The sequence below is a fragment of the Orcinus orca genome, chromosome 1, assembly GCF_937001465.1.
Source record: "Orcinus orca chromosome 1, mOrcOrc1.1, whole genome shotgun sequence".
Classification (NCBI taxonomy): domain Eukaryota; kingdom Metazoa; phylum Chordata; class Mammalia; order Artiodactyla; family Delphinidae; genus Orcinus; species Orcinus orca.
In genome coordinates this window covers 191,243,507-191,264,145 of record NC_064559.1, presented here as the reverse complement: position 1 = coordinate 191,264,145, position 20,639 = coordinate 191,243,507, and the positions used below count along the sequence as shown (strand labels likewise).

The 20,639-nt window shown below is 53.8% G+C and overlaps 1 protein-coding gene across 8 annotated transcripts; it reads right to left on the bottom strand.

Annotated features, from left to right (window-relative positions):
• Positions 1–257: 257 nt before the first annotated feature.
• FGR (FGR proto-oncogene, Src family tyrosine kinase) lies at positions 258–17,789 on the bottom strand. Of its 8 annotated transcripts, XM_033422450.2 has the most exons (14): positions 17,601–17,724; positions 14,484–14,557; positions 10,561–10,623; positions 9,320–9,552; positions 8,745–8,847; positions 7,829–7,927; positions 4,607–4,710; positions 4,213–4,362; positions 3,407–3,562; positions 3,131–3,310; positions 2,476–2,552; positions 2,085–2,238; positions 1,178–1,309; positions 258–1,069 (listed from the first exon to the last, which is right to left on the bottom strand). In XM_033422450.2, the coding sequence occupies exons 4-14, from the start codon at positions 9,537–9,539 to the stop codon at positions 861–863; spliced, it is 1,584 nt and encodes a 527-aa protein (XP_033278341.2). In that variant the 5' UTR covers positions 9,540–9,552; positions 10,561–10,623; positions 14,484–14,557; positions 17,601–17,724; the 3' UTR covers positions 258–860. The 8 variants fall into 8 exon arrangements, with proteins under 8 accessions (XP_033278341.2, XP_012387355.2, XP_033278343.2 ...); XM_012531901.3 differs by lacking the exon at positions 14,484–14,557 and having other exon boundaries at positions 17,601–17,752; XM_033422452.2 differs by lacking the exon at positions 14,484–14,557 and having other exon boundaries at positions 9,320–9,549; positions 17,601–17,752.
• Between the last annotated feature and the right edge of the window lie 2,850 nt (positions 17,790–20,639).

The window sequence follows — 20,639 nt, the reverse complement described above, 5'->3', positions numbered from 1 at the left end:
AAAGCCACATCAGTAATGAAGGAGATGTTTTGATCTGCAGTTACCTGTCTTCTATATCCATCTCTCAACTCGCCCTAAACTCACAAGGGGATGAGCTTCAGGACTTTGGGGTGTCCTAGGGCACCTTGGGTGCCCTGTGCTTAGTAGGCATTAGGGCGCTCTCTTGCCTCCCCCGCCTCCCAGCGGCCAAAGCAACCCCACTCACCTCCCACCAACCACCATCCCTCCCACAGGAAGGGATTTTCACGGCTCAAGGATTCATATTGTCACTTTTCTTATTTACAAAATCAGTAAACACACACATGATTCAGAGAGGGGATGAGCCCTCAGCAACACTCTCCTTCACCCTGGGCTTGGACCTCAGTCCTGGACTACAGAATCCACCCAGCAGGAAAGGGATCCGGCAAAGTCTTTCCCTCTCTTTGTAACTTACAGACATGAGAGAATTGAGTAGGAGGTGAATTCTGGGGGCCAGGACCAGGGTGGGATGACAGGGTAGGAAAGCAGGGACAGGAGATAAGTGAGGGAAAGGATATACAGTTTTATAAATAACTAGACAAGATCTGAGCATTTCTTTTGTGGGGGGAGTGCAGACAGGAAGACTAGAGGCATGCAGGGGCAGAAGTGGGAAGGGGAGAAATAGAGCTTGGGGCCAGAGTTGGTGAGGGGTTATCTCTGAGCCTTGATTTGCCTCATCTTTAAAATGAATGGGTTGCCCTAGATGATGCCAAAAGCAACTTGCTTGCTCTGACATGCTAGGACTCTATAGGGTTCTAGGCCTGCGGGGCTTTGGGACCAGAGCCCTGGCAATTGGAAGGGCTGGTGAGCACCCCCAGAGAGGTGGTTGATGCCCAAACAGGCTATGTCTCATCCCCAGGCTGGTACTGGGGTTCTGTGGAGGTGAAGTAGTCCTCCAGGAAGGACTGCAGGTACTCGAAGGTAGGCCTCTCATCCGGGTCCAGACGCCAGGTCTGTTCCATGACCTCGTACAGGGATGCTGGGCAGCCTGTGGGGCACGGCATGTGGTAGCCATGCTCCACCTGTTCCAGCACTTCCCGTTTATTCATGCCTGGAGGGTGGGGCTCCGTCAGTCAGGGGGCTTAGCCCCTCCTGAAGAGGCAACCAGGAAGAAGCCCTTCCCATGACCACCCTTCCACCTCCCCACCTCCCAGCAAACCTGGGTAGGGGACTCGGCCCTTGGTGATGAGTTCAGTGAGCAGGATCCCAAAGGACCACACATCTGACTTGATGGTGAATCTGCCAAAGAGGGCAGCCTCTGGGGCTGTCCACTTGATGGGGAACTTGGTCCCTGGGGAGATTGGGGGAGAAGGGAAAGTTAGTGCAGAAATCCCTGGGGACAGCTGGATTAAGAGAATGGCATCTTTAGGACTGGAGACCCTAAGCACAGAGGTCTCTGGGCATAACAGAAAAGACCTGGTATCTAGCCAGCACTTGTTACTGTGTCTAGTATAGTACCGGGCACTTTATAAACATTGTAATAATTCCCATCATAATAATAGCTAACACTTGTATAGCCTTTACCATGTGTCAGGCACCATTTTAAGCGATTTACATGCATTAATTCAATTAACTTTCATGAAAACCCTGTGAGTTTTATTACTATTTTTTTTACTATTACTATTATTATCCCCATTGTGCAGAAGAGGAAAAGGTGGCACTGAGTAGTTAATAACTTGCCCAAATCACACAGCTTGTAAGTGTCTAGGATTCATACCCAGGCATTCTGGCTACAGCATTTTCCCTATTACACTCTATGGTCTTTCACTTGAGATTTATAGCAGTGCCTTGCACATAGTAGGTGCTTGGTAAATATCTGTTGACTCACTGTTGTCTGAATATTTTCATTGAGAATTTTATTGTGAGAAAAGACAGCTCCCAGAGAGGTTAGGTGACTTGCCCAAGTCCACATGGTTGGTAAGTGAAGGAGCTGGGTTTGAACCCAGAGTTGCCTCTTACACTACATTAGAGTGGGAATGTCCCGGATGGTCTGCGGGAATGTGGGGCCCCATGGCAGCCCCTTGGTGCACTGGGGAGCTCTTGGAAGGTGGGGTGAGGCAGGGCACCTTGATGGGGGTTGTATTCATCATCCTCGATGAGACGGGCCAGGCCGAAGTCAGCAATCTTGCACAGCAGCCGCTCCCCCACAAGGATGTTGGCTGCCCTCAGGTCTCGGTGGATGTAGTTCATGCGCTCCATGTAGGCCATGCCCTCAGCTACCTGGGGGCGAAGGTATAGAGAGATGGGAACACCATGGTTTGCGTGGGGGATCATTTGAAAAACCCACTTTCCAGACTGGGGCTCAAAGAGAGGGGCAGTGCCCTGCCTCAGGTCGCACAGATGATCCAGGGGGCTGGGGCTGCACTTCCAGGGGTAGGCTAGGCGTTTGAGGACACAGGGATTTGTGGAAAATAATAGGAGGGGCTCTGAGAGTTAAAGGCTGTTGTCCCAGTTTACCTGGGCTGCCATGTCCACCAGTTGGGGCAGCCTCAAATCCCAGCCCTCCCGGTCCTTGAGGAACTCCAGCAAGCTACCTGGGGAGGAGAACTCAAAAAATCAGCATCAAGACACTACTCCCAGCTCCAGACTTGCCTTCTCTCTCTTGGCCTCGCCCCTCTCCATGACTCCTCTCACATAGTTTGACCCCATCCCTTGCTCCCAGGCCTCTCACCCTAGATCCGCCCCCGCTCAGGATTCTGCCAGGTGCCTCAACCCTTCACAGATCTCGCCCAGGCCCTACTCTCACAGACACCCTGATTCTGCCCACGTCTCATTTCTTCTCTTCCTCCATCTTCCCTAGACAAACCCCACTAAGACTCTGCCCCAGATCCTTTCTCATCACAGATCCCGCCTTCACTCGCCCAAGCTCCACCCACCAGCTGACCACCCACGAGGCTCCGCCCCCAGGCCGGGCCCGCCCCGTCTAACTTGGCCCCGCCCCCACTCCCAGCGCTCCTGTGTTTTCACTCATTCCGGCCCCTCACTCGGACCCTGCCCATTGCTCCTCGCCCCATCCCAAGTCGCCACCCAAGTTCCTCCCCCAGAGACACGCACCTTAACTTCGCCCCAAATCCCGCCCTTACAGACTCCGCCTCATGACCCCGCCCCTCACCGTGGCACAGGAATTCTGTCACGATGTAGATGGGCTCCTCCGACACGACTGCGTACAGCTGCACCAGCTTGTCATGGCGCAGCAGCTTCATGATCTGCGCCTCCGCCAGGAAGGCCTTCGGGGACATGGTGCCCGGTTTCAGCGTCTTCACCGCCACCTTCGTGCTGCCGTTCCACATGCCTGTCGGGCGGAAAGGCTTGTCAGGACCGGCTCGCCGCCGTCCCAAGCCCTCGCCCCTGCCTCGGGCCCCGGCCCCCGCTCCCAGGACCTCCGTACCCAGCCACACATCCCCGAAGCAGCCGGTACCCAGCCGCCGCTCGAGCGCGATGGAGCTGCGGCTGATCTCCCAGGCGTCCTTGGCCAGGCCCAGCGTCTGCGGCTTCACGGTGGTGCAGGCCGCCGTGAGCAGGTGGCACAGTCCATCGTTCACCTCTGGGCAGTGGGGGATTGGGAGGTTGGAGGTCAAAGGCAGACCAGAATGGCCCACACATTCCTCACCCCACCCCAGCCCCCAAGATCAGTTATAAGGAACTAGGACACAGCTGAGGTCACAGGCCAGGGCAGAAGGCAACCTGGTCCACTGAGTAGGTGAACATGTTGGTGCCCAGGGAAGGAGGTGGCACCAGAGGGAGAGATGATCCCTGAAAGGATTGGGGGCCTTCGCATAAGAGGTGGCCTCCAGCTGGGCCTGACAGGTAGAAATGGATTTGGGAATTCCAGACAAAGGTGTGGACATGAAGCCCTCACCCTTCCACGGACTTATCCTTGGCCTAACCAACCAAAGCAGAAACCAGGCATGGATGCTAACCTTCCCCTCAACCCCACAGCCCATCCTCCAAGTCAGGTCCACTCAGTCTCCTACCCAGCTCAGACATTAGAGGGCATCGTTTGGCCATGGACAGCTTCATGCCTCAGTTTCCTCTGGAAACCTACAGAGCAGGATCTTGGGCTGGGAGCCCGGATATTTGGGTTCTAGTTCTGGTCCAGCCACTACTGCTTTGGGAGCCCCTTCTCTGGGCCTCAGTCTCAGCGGATTGGTTCAGGAATCTGAAGCACACGCCAGCCTTGAGGGCTGCCCTCACCAAGGTAGTGCTGCACCAGCTCCTGTACCGAGTCGAACTGAGCCCTCGTGGTGATGTAGTAGCCACCTGTGTCCAGCTTGCGGATCTTGTAATGCTTCACGTGATCGCCTCTGGCCTGGTCCCAATCCCGGATGGACAGGGAGTAGGCGCCTGTGGGCAAGGGTCACCTCTGGGCCAGCTTTCCTCGTCATCCCCAATCTGGGAGCCCAGAGAGGCCCACAGGGCTGGGGACTCTGAGGTTGGATGGCCACATCCCCTGAACCCAGTCCCAGCTTTACCTCTGCCCCTCCAACCCTGTCCCAGTCGTGGCCCTGTCCCAAGCCCCACCCCACGGCTCCTAGCCTCCCCCTAATGGCTAGGCCTCCCTGTTGCATGGTCAGTGGCACAGCCCCACCTTTGGTGGTCTCGCTCTCTCGAATGAGAAAGGCCCCCCGGGGGTTCCCCGGGGAGAGCAGCTGCCTCTCTGAGTCCTTCCTCCCGATCTTTCCAAAGTACCACCTGTTGGGAGGGCAGGCAAGAGTCAGATACACCCAGTTCAACCCCCAACCCAGCCTCCTGGGAAAAGTCACCTCAGTAGCCAAGATTCAGCCTGATTGGGAGGATCACAGAGAAGGCGAATGCAGAATGCCTGGTACACAGAAGGTGCCCAATAAAGGTTAGACTTCTCTCCACTCTCTGGGTTTCTCTTGAATTTAAATTGCTAGAACCCTGGTCATCAGTGACCTCATCAGGGTCCATCTCACTACCGCTCCTTCCATAGGCTCATTTACAGATGAGGAACTTGAGGCACAGAGAGGGGAACTGACCTGCCCACAGGGCTGGCTGATGAGCTCTACCTGAAATCCTTTGCCACCCACCCTACTTCTTTTCCCACCATCGCAGGCAGTCGCTCAGATTCCTCTCCCTGCACACATCTCAAACCCTTTCCTCATTTGTCGTCCAGATCGACACCCCTTCCTGCTTCTCTTCCCCTCCTTTTTTTCCCCCCTCGGCTGCACCTCGTGGCTTGTGGGATCTTAATTCCCTGACCAGAGATTGAACCCGGGCCACGACAGTGAAAGCGCCGAGCCCCAACCACTGGACTGACAGGGAACTCCCTCTTCCCCTCTTTTTGACGGCTGCTGCCCAGCTCTGACTGCTGCTTTTCCTCCACTCTCTTAAATCTGGATGTTGTTCTAAGTCTCTACTTCAACCTCAGACCTCAAGCATCCCTGCTGTCTCTTGGATATTCTTTCTGGGACTGAACTGTAGCCTGAAACCAACTGTGAGAGTACACTGGGAGAGTCGAGGTGACCGTAGGTATCATAGAAGACTCAGATGTTGTTTGATCACTAAATTGGCCTGTGACCATCTTGGGCTGAATTAAAAGGAGCATAGTTTTCAAATCAAGGGAGGTGGCAGTCTCAGTGAACTCTGGGACTGTCAATCCATACCTGGGTACTACGCACAGTTTGGGGAAGAGGGGAAGGCATTGGCGAATAGCGTGTCCAGGAGGGCAGGCAGGGTGGGAAAGGAGAAACTGTTGAAGAACTATGCAGACAGAACACATTCCCAAGTTTTATCAATGCTCTGCCCCCACTCACACCCATGACATTAGCTACATCCTTAATAATTGACGTAATCATAACACCACTTATTTTGTGTCAGGCTCTGCTGATACAATATATGTATTCATACATATGAATGAATATATGTATTCATTTAATTCTTGTAACAACACTGTGAAGTAGGTACTATTATTAACCCCCATTAGACAGATGAGAAAATTGAAATGCCTAGTGGTTAAGCAACTTACCCACAGCCACTCGACTCTTAAGCTGTGCTGCCGGAACAGGAACCCAAGCTGTCTGCTCTAGGGCATGCGCTCTTGACCACGACACTGTTCTTAACCATGACACTGCATGGAGTGCCTCTCTGAACTTCACAACACTGCCGCCGAGATGTGGACCCCCAAACCTCTCATCTTCTGCCTCATCACCTCTCCTCTCCTCCACGCCTCCTACCACCCTCTCCAGATGAAGGCCTCATCCCATTTGAGCTCAGGACCCCGTTCACTCCCATCTGCTCAAGGACACCTCTCCCCCACCGACCAGCCCCCATCTGCAGCCTCTCCATCCCACCACCAGCCTCTACATATGCCCACATTTCTTCCTTCCCCAAAGGAAACCGTTCTAAGCTCTATCCTGCCATCAACATTCTGCTATATCTCTCACCTTCCTTCACTTGAAAAAGCACTTCACACTTGGGTCTCTACTTCCTCACCTCCCACTCCCTCCCAGGCTCTGCTGTCTGGCCTCCACCCCCACTTCACATGGAGAGATCTCTCACCAAGGTCACCCCCACTGCCAAATCCAGTGGCAGCCTCTGACACTCCCTCTCTTGTTTCCTGAAACCTCCCCTCCACCCTCTTGGCTGTTCTGACTTAGCCTGGCCTGGTTTTCCAACAGCTCTTTCCAAAGTTGGGTCCTAGGGCCAATCTCTTTCTCACTCTTCTCCCTCTTCCTTCACTCCCCTGTGCAGCTCTATTTATCATCTCCACTCTGAAGAGTCCTGCCACCCCAGCCCAGGTGTGCCCTCTGCAGGAGCCACAGCAAACAAACTAAGGAGCCTTAGTTCCAATGAGAATAAGATGCCCCTTCCTCTGGGCTAATTCAGGGGCATGGCTTGGCATGGGCTGGGCACCTCGCATACAAAGCACAACCTAATCTAATTGCTGGCCGTCTCTTCCATGTGGGTGTTCCTCTCCACGAATTCAACCTAACAAGCTCGCTCATGTATCTGTGCCTGCTCCTGTGTTCCCCACTTTAGCAAATGGCACCCACTCAGTTCCTCAGGAAGGTTTTGGGTCACCCTGGATTCCTCCCACTCCCCATAGCCCAATGGCAACTCAGTCACCAAGTCCTGGTGACTCCCATTCTGCCGTCTCTCCAATCTTTACTTTTCCCATATATGTATGTATATGTGAGGCTAGATAAAGAGTTTTTATGAGCCTCAGTTTCCTCATCTGTAAAATGGGACAATAATAATATCCATAGTGTTACTGTGAGAATTAAATGAACCTAGATAGGTAAAGTATCTGTCATAGTATCTCAATTACATCAAGATACTCCATAAATGATACTTGCCTGATTCCTTAATAGAATTAATTCTAAGTAATGCCCCCTTCCATCTGTTTAGCACTTTACAATTTTTTTTTAAAGTTCATACACTGCTGTTATCTCCGAGAGGCTATATATATATAATGCTTAGCAAATGTAGCCAGACTATCTGGGTTCAAATACCAGCTCCACCTACTTACTAGCCATGTGAACTGGGCAGGATATTTAATTTCTCTGTGCCTCAGTTTCCTCATTTGTAAAATAGGATTCTATTAGTTTCTAACTTTGTTAATGCACAGGAAGCACTTTGAATAGTGTCCAGAACATAGTACATGCTAGATAATATTTACTTACTCTTAATGTCATCATTATTATCTTTTTATCCTCACAAAGATCTTACAGAATTACAGGTAAGGAGACAGGTTCAGAGTAGAGCCGTGACTTGCCCAAGAGGTGGCCTTGAGTCTGGACTCCAGGGTCCTGTCTGTAAGGCTGGCCTCCCCCCAACCCCTACTTACTCTTCAGCCTGGATGGAGTCCACAGGGGCCACGTAGTTGCTGGGAATGTAGCCAGTTTGTCCAGAGCTGAGGGACCGAGCCTCCCACCAGTCACCCTCGCTGAAGGCACAGAACAGGCGGCGTCGTTGGCAACCCAGCCCCTGGGGCACCATGGGGCCAGGCAGGGTCACGCCGAGGATCAAGTGGACACTGGCCCTGCCAACCCCTCACCTTGGGTACACACCCTCCCCAAGGCTTTCGTCTGTTCTGCCCCAGCCACTGCAGCTGCCCCGGGAGCTTCTCCCTGCTGAAGGAATATGTCTGGGGACATCTGGGCCTCCTGGCTTTCTTTTCTGACACTTCAGCTGGGCTGGGGTTTGGGCGGGCAGTGGACAGCTAACTAGGTCACTTCTCCATTAGAAACCCCTCCAATGGCTATATTTCCTTCTTGATAAAATCCAGACTCCTCAAGATGGCTTAAAGAGCCCTGCAGAATCTGCTCCCACCCACCTCTCCAGGATCTGCTCTCTCTGTTCTGCACTTCATACTTTATGGCCCACCTATACTGAACCACTTGGTGGTTTCCAGAAGTCATCATTTAGTTTCGTTCTCTCTAGTTTCATTCTCTCTCACTCTCTCTTCCTTTTTTCTCACCCCTTCTTTCAATGTCTATTCATTTTTCTAGTCTCAGCTTAGAAATCCCTTCCAGAAAGCCTGCCCTGATCACTACTACTCTGGAGACTATGGCTGGTGTTCTTTCCGTGCCCATAGTTCCTCAGGCTTCCCCTACATAGTAGCAACCACCCCGGCCTGTGATTGTCAAGTATCCCTCCCCAACTAGGCTAGAGCTTTCTGAGGACAAGGAGCAGGCAGGATTCCTCTCTGGGTCCTGCTTCTGGTCTAGGCCGTGTCCTGAGCTGGTGGCCTGATCACTTACATGTTGTTCAGGATGTGGAACTTCTCGCCCTTGGCGAAGGTGAGGTCATCCTCTGTTCGGGCCTCATAGTCATAAAGGGCGATGAACAGGGTCACCCCAGTCCCTGCAGAGTCAGGGCTACTCATCAGGGGGCACCACAGGGGCTGCACCCCCAGAGTCCTGTTCCACAGCCGGGCACTATGCCTCCCCACTGCTGCAGTGCACTGGATCGCAAAGGTCTTTGGAATGCAGTGGATTTCTGCTTTGGACATGGATTCAGGACACACACCTTCAAGCCCATCCCTCCCCCCTTGGGGGCTCCCTGGGGAGTCGCTTCTGCTCTCCCCCACCAAGCAGACTTCCCACCGGCATCTGTCATCAGAGTCCTTCTCTCAGACTGGGAACAGAACTATGTCTCCCCCTCAGACTGGGGTTTCTGAAGGTAGGGCTGTACATACTCCCTCAGACTGTGCGCTAAAAGCAGGGCCGTGTCTCCCAAATCATAATGGAGGCTCCTGAGGGCAAGTCCAAGTCTCTCCGTCCCCTAGGTCCTGCCAGGGTCCAGTCAGTGCCTGACTCCAGCCCATTGGACTCACCTGAGATGCCCCTGATGGTGCCCCCATTGAGGAAGGCGGGGCTGGCGGGCTGAGGGGAGAAGTTGTTGTAGTTGGGGATATGGGCGAAGGAGGATGCAGGCCGGCCCTGAGTAGGGGCAGGGCCACAGCAGTCTGCAGCCCTGTAGCCCCTGAAGTCCTCTTCCAGGCCACCATCCTCCTTGGGCCCCGGCTCCAACTTCTTGCAGAACACACAGCCCATTCCACGTGCCCTGCTACAGAACGGGGGCATGCTTCACTTGGGGCCCCTGCCAGATATGCCACCCTAGGCACACATGCACGCACACTTGCACACACACACTCACGCAGGCATGCAGCTTCCTCTCTCAGGCCTGGAGTAGGGGGTGTCCTCCCTAGTGAGGGATAGAGGTGGGGCAGGGCCACCGTTGCGTCCACCCCCCCAGCTGCCTTAGTGTGTGTGGAGAGAGGATGTGTCTCCTCCACGGGGCTGGTTTTTTGCTTCACAATGTTGCTGTGTTCATTTACATATTTTTGCCTCCTAGTGCTTCAATGTGTTGGGTTTCCGTGACTCCGTCAGAGTGCTTGTGTGTGTATCTCTGAGTATTTGTGAGTTTGCTGGTGTGTGTGTGTGTGTGTGTGCAGCCTTTTGTGAATGTCTGCGTCTGTGTGTGTATGTGAGTGTGTGTATGAGTGTGTGTATGTTTATTGCATGTGATGACTCTGTGTGTTCATGTCTATATGAGTATTACGTATGCATGTGTTTCTGTGTGAGCGTGCATGTGCGTGCCTGTGTGTGTGTGTGTGTGTGACTGTGCATGCAGGTGGGTGTGTGTGAGTGGGTGCCTCTGTATCTGTGTGTCACGTCTGTGTGCATAGCCCTGAGTGGGAGTATTTGTGCCTGTCTGCGTGTGTGTATCTGTGTGTGTAGGTCTGTGTGAGTAGGTGTGCATGTCTCTGTGGGTATGTGTGTGTCTCTGTGTGTGTGTGCATGTCCATGTATCAATGTGTGTTTGTGTGTAAGTGTGTGTGAGGGCTGTGTGCCTGCACCTGGAGCTTCCCTGCAGAGGGGGATCAAGGCCATTTCCTGTCATGGGTCCAGCCTCTGGCCTTTCAAGCTGCCTCATTCCGGCTCCCCCATCTGTTACCTAGCAACAGGGTCCTTGTAGGAGGAGGGGGCTGTGAGGAATTGTGGGGCCCAGAAAGGCCACCCCTACCCCATTTCCTGACCCTGAGAGACCTCAGTCCCCATTCCTCCCACTCACCCCTCAGGCCCCTACTCCTGGGTCAGTGGGGCTGCGGCATGGTCCTTGGGAGGGGCCAGAGACCTGAAGGCGAGACAGAGGACACGGAAGGTGAAGTCTCTGCCAGTGTTCCTGCAGCCAGATGCCGGCGCCTGTCCTCTCCGGGAAGCCAGGAGGCCCGGGCTCGGCCCTAGCGTGCCTTCTGCCTTCATTTTCCTTCCCACAGCCCCGGCTCACTTATACATCCACCCCCAGACAGGACACGCCACCACACCAGCCCTCTCGCACTCATATCCACCTGACACACCAACACATAGAGTAGCACCCATGGCAGCACACCGTCACACACCGGTACTCACAGCGCACACTTGCATGAGTGTGCTCACCAGCACTGCCACACACCAACACAACTGACTCTCACACGAGCCCAGGCTCTGATGCATGGTAGCACACACAGGCACACACACGCCACAGGCTGCCTCTCAGGCTAACAGACTCGTACACTCACACACTCGTACCTTTGGGTTAGACTCATGTCTCTAATAGGATTTCTGTCAAGCCCTGCTCAGCTCACTACAGGTCTCTGGTCACTGTCTCCTAAAAACAAGCCCAGCCTCCGGGCGCTGCCTCTGTTCCCACCCTGGGCTGGGTAAACCCTGGCAACCCCAGGACTATATCTGGTAGTTGAGTGCAGGTGGACACCTACCTCCAGAGCTTGTTCTTATCCCCACATCAGGGGAAGGCCCAGGTCAGAAGCCAGAGCCACCAGGGTCCCTTGGGGAACACCTAAGTGAGCCAAGCCTTTGTGTCCTCTGAGCGACACGGCAGGCAGGTCATTGAGCAAGGGCTCTCCACGCCCCTCCAGAAACTCTGCCACTGCAACACTCAGAGAGGAACTGCTGGGGAGAGGGCTCGGTTTCCTCAGATATGAGATATGAGAGGGTTCACCAACCCAGTGAACCCTGATTTCTCCCAGAGGGGCCCAAGGATCCTTGGGACAGGTGCCCGGTCTTGCTTTTCTCAACTCCCAAGTCCAGTTCCCTTTATGGATAGCCTGTCCCCTCTTCTCTATGGGTCCTGCCCCTCCTACCCAGCACTACTCACCTCTTCCAGGAAGCCTTCCTGGATCCACTGGATCCAGCTGCTTAGCTGATGGCTCTGTCACATCAGTGCCCTGACTCCCACTCTAGACCCACCAGCCTGTCTCATGCTCCACTGTAACCATTCTCCCGTGTGTGTGTGTGACACCCATGTGGTGAGCTGTGAAGCAGGCTGTGGTTTGAGCCCCAAAATAGGCCCTGTTCACCAAGCCATTGCCGAGATCTTCACCTCAGGACCCCTCCCCTGGGGTGAAGCCACTGTCTGAAGGGCTACAGGGCTGGTTAGGCTCAGGGAGAGAATAGATGTGGAGGTGGGGGGCATCTAGAGCTAAGGCAGGGGATTTCAGGCACTGAGGAAACAGATGGGGGTAAGATGAAAACAAAGGTTATAGGGTGAGAATGGAGGTCTTCTCACAGGAAGACACATTGCACGTCTCAAACAACACAGAGCCCTGCACGCAGGTCCACACGGCCCTCCCGACACCTTCTCAGACGCACACACGTCACCTCAGCTACACGCAGCGCCTCACACAGAGACTCTGAGCTCCTCTGTACAGATTCACAGATGCAGACATCTGTGAATACACACACACCTTCAGCCCTCACCCATCTACACACGCACACACACACACACACAGCCTCTCCCAAAGAATAGCATATGGAGGATTTATAGCACTTCCTCTGTGCCAGCCACTGCATTCAACGCTTTATATATATATATTACCTCATTTTATTCTCACGACAACTCTACGAGGTAAGTATTATAATTATTGATAAGGCGACTGAGGCACAGAGAGGTTTAGAAACTTGCCCAAGGTCACACAGATGATGTATCCCGGCATTTGGTTCCAGGATCTGAACCACTTCTCTCCATTGCCTGGTCACAGACACAGATGATTACAGCCATTCCTGCAAGCATGCACAGGTGCACAGAGCCCCCAGAGGGAAACCCAGAGATATATGTAGCTCCCCCATCCCTGAGTCACAGACCCACACAGAGCTCCCCTCTGTAAGAGATACAAACTTATACAACCTCTTGGGTCCCCACTTAGATACAATGCGGCCACTTCCAACAATACACAGGTACCTGTTACCACAATGTTTTCAAATCAGCCTAAGGGGAGCCCAGAATTCTGCATGCCTGGAGTGGAACGTGGGTTCAGAAACTGTCAGCTTCCAAGAAGGAGGCGGAAGGCTCTATGGGCTTAGGGAGAGCCCTGGCAAGGCGGCGGGGGCAGGGGTGAGGGTATCCTGGTATACTGACTTAAAAGAAAAGGGGGGAAAAGGGCCCTGATTTGTAGCAGTTGCTGATTTCCATGGTGTAAATATTCCCACTATGGCTGATTTCAAGTTACTGAAGTGACTTCCTGAACGCTGGGCTGGAAAGAGATTCGCAGAATCAGCTCCCAAGAGCCAGTACCAGCTAGCTAGCTCCAGCATATCACTGCCAGAAAGAAACAAAGAGAAGAGACAAACAGACAGAAATGAGAGGTAGAGAGACAGAGAGGGACAGAGGCGGAGAAAGAGAGAGGCAGAGACAGAGAACTAAAGAGCTAAAGCTAGGAAAAAGAGAAAGGGAGCAGGTAGGGTCCTCTCTGCTTGGCATCTGCATGAAAATAGCCCCCCAGGATTCTGTCCTCACCTAGGTCTGATCTCAACTACCAGCCACCAATTCCTAGGAGGGTAATTTGACTTCCTAAAAGTCTGGGGTGGGGGGGCAATGACTATTAGTTTTAAAATGCTAATTTATTAAACACCTACTCAGTGCCTGACATTGTGCCAAGCAATTCCCATGATTGATCTCATTTAGTGACCCTATGAGGTAGGTTTTATTTTTACCCCTATTTTACAGATAAAGAAGCTGAGTCACAAAGGTGTTAAATAACTTCCGTAGGATTAGCTACATAGCAAGTAAGGGGAAGCTAAAATGCAACCCCAATCAATTTGGCTCCAAAGCCCGTCATAAGCGATGTTGTATTTTGAAGTCCTTGTGAAAGCAATAACGTATGTACCTTAATGAGCACCTACAGTGTGCCAGGCCCTGTGCTACATGCCCTGAATTCTCATTACAGCCCAGCGAGGGGAAGTGACCTGCCCAGGGTCTCTCAGGCAATCACTGATTTTCATAGCTCTTAGAATCTGAGTCCAGGTCTCTCTTTTCTCAGCGCTGATCTAGGCTGCCTGCTAACACCAGAAAGGCACTAGCTCAGAGAACGGCTACAAGTGTTCTGGTCACTGCAGGGAGTTGAGTCTGTTAATAAACATGCCTCTTGAACATCTGGTTGACAGGAGTTGGTTTCCAAAGTCTGATCTGGATCAAAATCAGGTTGTGGATGTCAGAGCTGAGGTCCAGTCCTGGACCATGTTGTTCCCACCTTCAGCATCTCCCTCTGTGTGGTCCTACCCAGCTCTGGGGCTTTGGGTGAATAATGTGAGCCCTCTGAGCCTCAGTTTTTGCATCTGTACCTTCTGTGCAGTTATTGGGAAGGCTCTTGTCCAGTGTGGCTGAGTGAGGCTGAGAACCATATGCTAGAATGACCCCAGGGACCATTTATCAGTCTACCTCCCTCTTGTGTGTAGGGGGAAGTCACTTGCTGGAGGTCAAACAGCCAGACAGGGGATTCAAAGCCAGGATTATTAATTTGGGTCCAGAGTTCTGTTCCCGGCTATGCTCTCCAAAGCCTGAGCAGGAGGTCATGCTGTCCCTGACTGGTGAATGTCATATTTCCTACCCAGCTCCTGGCCAACTGATCACACCACCCCTGCCATATGGCAGCTGGCCACCCAGCAGGGAACCTGCCTCCCTCCCACCCCTACTCCTGGACATAGGAGCCCCAGGCTCACCCATCTTCCTTGAGGTCCATACTTGCCAACGCCACATCAGGGCTTTGATGGAGACACAGGACGTCCTGTGGGATCTGAAGACAGATTTCGCCTCAAATTCTACCCTGCCTGACAACTAGCTTGAGACATTGGGCAAGTCAGTTCACTTCTCTCTGAGCTGCAGTTCCTTCACCTAGAAAATAGGAATCTAAATCTCTACCTCATGGGGTTGCTTCTGCGCATCAACTGCAGTCAAGCCCCTGAAAGCACAGGGCACTCAGTAGTTGCTCAGTGAACTTTCACTTCTGTTCCCTTCCCTTGAGGAAGCCCCCTCTGAGGCTGAGGGAGGAGGAGCGGCAAGGCTGAGAAGAAAGAGAAGTGCTCTGGGTGCGGCGGGAGGGCTGAGCTGACCCAGCTGCCTGGGGGATTTCACCATAAGGGAACTGGGACTGAACAGCAGCAGGAAACCACCATCCAGCAAGAGTTCCGGCTCCTCCTCAGGGCTCTGGGCTGGCCAGGAGCAGGCCCAAGTCTCAGCCCCGCTGCACACCGTCCCTCGCCAAGGCCTGACACCCCTGATGAATGCTTCCACCCCTCACTGGGACCCTCCACCCCTCACTGGCTCTAGTGCCCTTACTGAGCCCTCATCTCCCTCACTGAGGCCCTCGCCTCTCATAGGACCTCCAACCATCTCGCACCATTCCTGCTTGAGGCCTTACCACCCCCAGCCCTGAACACCCAGGGGCTAAGAGGCCATACCAGAGTCTGACTCTGCCATCCCGTAGGGCCAGGTGCCTGCAGGGGGGAGAGGGGCCACACTCACTTTCCCTTCCACATGGCCCTGAGGGCGTCAGCTGAATTTTCTCCATTTCTTGTGGGTAAAGGTGGTTTCTCATCTGTTGCTGAAAACCTACCCATTAGCCTCTAAAATAGGGGTCTTGAGGGAATGGAGATTCTTGGGGGATGGGAGCCATGGGTGGTCCAGGGGGAGCTGAGGGAACAGGAGCCTAGATTCCACTGTGTGGCCAGACTTCCCCGGGGTCCCATGGTAGCCCAGCCTGGTCTGCTCTGTGCAGGAAGGGCCCTGGCTCCTCCTTCCCCAGTTCTGGGGTCTCCCTACCCATCCTCCCAAAAGTCTGGCCACTTCCTTTGCCACGTCAGCCCCAGGTGGCTGCAGAGAACACCCAAACACCCACACATATGTTCACATGCCCATGCTCATTCACTCAAAGCCCAAAGCACATCCACAGACACTCTCCACCCTCACTCACCACTTCACACCCACTGGGGAGCAGGTGCCAGCCATGAAGCCCAGGAACCCCATACCTTCTTCCATCACACCCCTCCTCACCCGCTCCCCCCTCCAGAGGGCTACGTGGGATTTGGTAGGGTTCGGGGGGAACGCCGGCCTCATCTCTGGCTACTTCCTTCACCACATCAGGGACGGGATGCCCTGGACTCTGGGTCCCTACTGCTAGCCTGTCAGTCCTTCACTCCCAAACCTCCATCTTCCCATCTTAGAAGTGGGAACACAGCCCTGCTCTCCCACCACCACACACAGATGGAAGGATGCCAAAGGACTCAGGGATCACTGGTTTCAATAAAATGAAGTTTCCATAAAACTCATATTGAACTTTGTATTATTTGGAATTGAGAACGGCAAAACTTGCTGACAAACCAGTGCTTATGCTGAACATAAACACAAAAAATAGCAAAAAAAGGGGGGGGCAGGGGTGTGGGGGACATATCTCAAACCTGCTGACTTTCCCAGTATGGGGCCTCAACAGACCCACGAACATTTATTTCACTAGAAGTCAGCTGTGTGCTGGTTCCTGGAGGCCCTGTCAGGCTTTTTGGTCCCGCGCCATGCTTTTGGGAAAGTGGAGGGGTGATAGGTCTTAACCCCCCCAGCACACTGGGCAAAAACTGCTTTTTGCACCTGGTTCTCATGACTGGGGATAAGGTGGGGATGGGAGCTGGGTAGGGGCAGAGATAATGTCCTACATAATTCAAATGAGGAAAATGAGGCCCAGAGAAGCCCCATAACTTGCCTAAAGTAACACAGCAATCAAGGTCCCAGTCTGGCTAAGTCCCTGAGAATGCAGATTCCCCACCTCAGGATCCCTGAACACTGAGCATCATTGCCTTACTCCTCTGTCCCGCAGGCCGCCCTCGACTGAGGACTCAAAATGGGGGGGGAGGGGAGGGGACCAAAGGGGGCACCGCGGGCGTTGAGTCCTGCTGCAGCCAAGCGCTGGGCTCGGTCTCTCCGCCCTCTTGTTGCCATGGAGACAGCCCCTCCCTGCAATCGCGGTCAAAGGCAGGATTTCCGTCGGGGCGGCCAGCAATTCCCGGATCCCGAGAGGAACGTGGACCGAGACCGCCACCGCGGGCCAGGAGGGGGCACCCAGAGAGGCCCATCCCTGCCGAGGGCGGGGACTTCCCCAGGAAACGGGAACCCACGCCTCCAGCAAGTTGAAGGAGTCCCCTAGCCAACCGGGACCCGCCCACCTGTGCTGGGCGGGAGAGTCTAGGGGGCTGCAGCGTGGCAGCCTCTCCTCCCTTCCCAGCTACAGACTTCGCCCCCAACTTCTGCCGATTCCGGATAGGGGGACTTTCTGGACCACCGGAATTGCGCCCCACGTTCTGCGTCCTCCAGAAATGGTTCTCCTTGACCCCTTTCTGGCAAACTCCCTCACCTGATTCTCCCAGGCCCCCCAAATAGTAGTTCCTCTCTTCCAGACCCCTCAGCTTCTCCCCAAATTCTCGCTTTCAAGGTTCCCAGGCCCTTGTGGGGGGCCCCTCAGTTTCCCTCCCCCGACTCAGCCCCTTTCCCAAATTCTATCTCTACAGGTTCCCTCCGTTTTCCCCACCAGACCATTTTGGGGGGTCCTTTTAGTTTACTTTCCCCATATTCCCTCATCGCCCTCCCCAAATTTTACCGGTTTCACTCTCCAGGCCTCCTCAGTTTTCCTTTTCAGGCTCTTTTCAGAGCGGGGTCGCTTTGGCCTTCAACTCCCTCAGCAACCCTCCCCAAGTTCACGTCCCCCCACTCCCCAGCAACCCGGACCCTGGGACCTAGGGCGGGCTGGGGGCGGGGCACCGCCTGCCCCTCCAGCCCCACCTGACTGCACCTACCTGGTCCCAGGGGACACCGCTTCTGACCGACCCCGGGGCTAGCCAGCCGGGGCTCCCAGCAGCCACAAGTACCGACGGGGGTGGGGGCGAGAAAACTGGGGTGCTGCCCGCCTCTGACCGCCGCCCCCTCTGGGCAGAGAGGAGGAAGCAGCCTCGGACTTCTCTTATTGCAGCCGCAGCGGCGCGGTGGCGGTGGCGACGGGGAGAACTTGCAGTCACGCCCCAGCCCCAAGCCAGCTGCCCGCAGCGGGGAGGGGCCCTCAAATCCCAGGCCCTCCCGCCCCCATTTCCCACCTTCCCCCGGGTTACCGCGGCTCGGCTTTCCCAGGCTTCCCCCTGCACCCTGGCTCCTGTCCCCAGACCTGAACCCCCAGCACAACCTTCCCAAGACCCCCTCCAAAGGGGCAGGTTCCTCACACCCAGAAGCACCTGCTCTTTTAAAATCATGGCATTTGAGGTCAAGAGGGGCTTTTCTCTATCACTGCCCCACCCCCCTTCTGCAGCTGAGAAAACTGAGGACAAGATGCGGACAGACCTTAACCCAAATTCTCACAGCCAGTTGACCTCAGACTGCTGTCACCAGGGCCACTTCGGATCCAGTCACCACACCTTGCCATCCTTGGGGACTGAGCGCTGTGGAGGCAGGGATCTAGGACAGTGGGGAGCAGCAGAAGACCCTTCTCTTAGGAAACTGCTTTTCAGAGGATCAGTCACTGGGCTACACTGAGGAAGCAGGGAGGTGTCAAGCCTCCCCCCACACCCAAGTTTTAGAAAAACTGAGTAGCATCTTCTATCACAGTTCCAGCCTTTCCAAGGTCAGGGAGGACCCTGACCTCCCCTCAACCTGGGGTTCAATCCCCCCACCACCACCACTATTACTTCTTCAGCCTTCAGCCGGGACCAGGAGAATCCCTCCTGTCTGGGGAGGAAGAGATGTGTGTGGGAGGGCTGTTTGGTGGAGAAGTATGTGTGTTGGGATATAGTGGGGAGGCAGGGAGCGTGTGTAAGAACAGGTGTGTGTGTGTGTGTGTGTGTGAGTGTGTGATTGGAGGCAATGAACGTGATGACTGCAATTTTGGAATCAACAACTGGGACACATTATGCAGGCACATGTGCTTCTGTGTATGAGCAGGGATGCGTTTGAATGCCTGTGTGTGTCTGTGCACACGCATGGGCTCACGTGTGTCTCAATATGCTTGCGGGGTGGCAGAGAACAGTGGGGTGCAGGTAAGAATGGCTTTCTCTTAGGATAATGGGAGGAAGGATGGGGGGAGGAAGACACAGGGGAGGAGGTGGAGGTGCAGGGACTTGGGAAGGGTGGCGTCACCCTGGCTGGACATCATCACCTCCGCCATCAAGCACTCCCTGGCTGGCTATTGTCCCACCTGTTCAGTTAACAAACAAACATTTATCATTGCCTGTCAGGTGTCAGGCTTCGGGAGCACAGACATGAAAGAGACTGGTCCCATCCCTGGGGATCCCCCAATCTATCACGCTCTGTCATCCTTCAAGGGCTGGCTTCTTATCCCCAGCTGAGCACTCAGCATCATTTTCCTGGGGTGTGCGGTGTGGGATGTGTTTTCCTCAAGGCCAAGGACTAGACCTGGCTCTTGGCAAGGCCCCTGGAGCCCAGGCAGGGCCTGGCACAGAGAGGCAGGTTCTCTGGGTACAGGAGTGCATGGATCAATCAAGGAGCAAAGGAATTAGTAGGTAAACAAATGAAAGCCCAATGAAAAAATAAACGACTGAATGTAAGAATTAAAGAATGAATGAAAATATTCAAGAATCAATGAATAAGCAAATGAACAGAACAGAACTGCTTCTGCTTTTTTTTTTTTTTTTTTTGCGGTACGCGGGCCTCTCACTGCTGTGGCCTCTCCCGTTGCGGAGCACAGGCTCTGGACGCTCAGACTCAGCGGCCACGGCTCACGGGTCCAGCCGCTCCGGGAAGATGAGTGGGGCACGAACCCATGTCCCCTGCATCGGCAGGCGGACTCTCAACCACTGCGCCACCAGGGAAGCCCTGCTTCTGCTTTTAAGATACAAATCAGACCACATAAGTTCCTTGCTTAAAACTCTCTCATGGCTTACCTCCCATTTTGCTTGGAATAACAAAAATACAATTCAATAATAGGGAAGAATAATAAAATCCAAATGCCTTGCCATGACCTCCCAAGCCTTGCGTACCTGGCCCGTGCCCACCTCTTCAGGTCCATTTGGGCCATCCTCCTTTTCAGCCGCACTGAAATCCTTTTCAGTTCCTAGACTACATTGACTTTTTGCCTCAGGATCTTCTCACATGCAGTTCCCTCTTCCTAGGACACTCTTTCCTTGGCTTTTCACAGTACTGGCTCCTTTCTATCCTTAACCTGAAGTGCTGCCTCTTCAGAGAAGCCTTCCCTGACCACCTCATCTAAGGAGGTCCCTTTACTCTTGCCCTTGGCACCCAGTTTGTCTCCTTCATGGCAGTTGTCACAATCTAGAACTGAGTATTTCTCAGTTCATTGTTGATCGTCTCGGGGTCTCTCTTGACCAGATCGGGGCTCTGACCTCAAGATATACCTGGCTTCACCCAGGACAGAGATAGGCCTAGTCTATGACTCTCATTCATCCATTCAGAATAACCTGGTGGTTGGGAGCACAGACTCTGGGCTCAGACTGCCTGGTTTGTAGTCCAACTCTGCCTCTTCCTAGCTCTCTGACTTTGGACAAATTATTTTACCTTTCCATGCTTCAGTTTCTTCATCTGTAAAATGGGGAGTCTCTACCTTACAGAAGTCTTGAGAGAAATCGATGAGCTGTTAGACTAGTGCTTGGTACATAGTAAGTGCCGTATAAGTGTTCGCTATCATTCATTCATTCGTTCGATCATATTCAACCTTCCCTGTCACTAGTCTGTGGCAGGCTGGGTGGTGGAGGCTCAAATAGGAGTCAGGTCCAGTCCTTGCCCTCCATGTGGCACGTGCCCCCCATATGACACAGGAGACAATGGGCACAGGGCAAAGAGGCCACGGGGGGGGGCCTCCCCCACTATCCTTA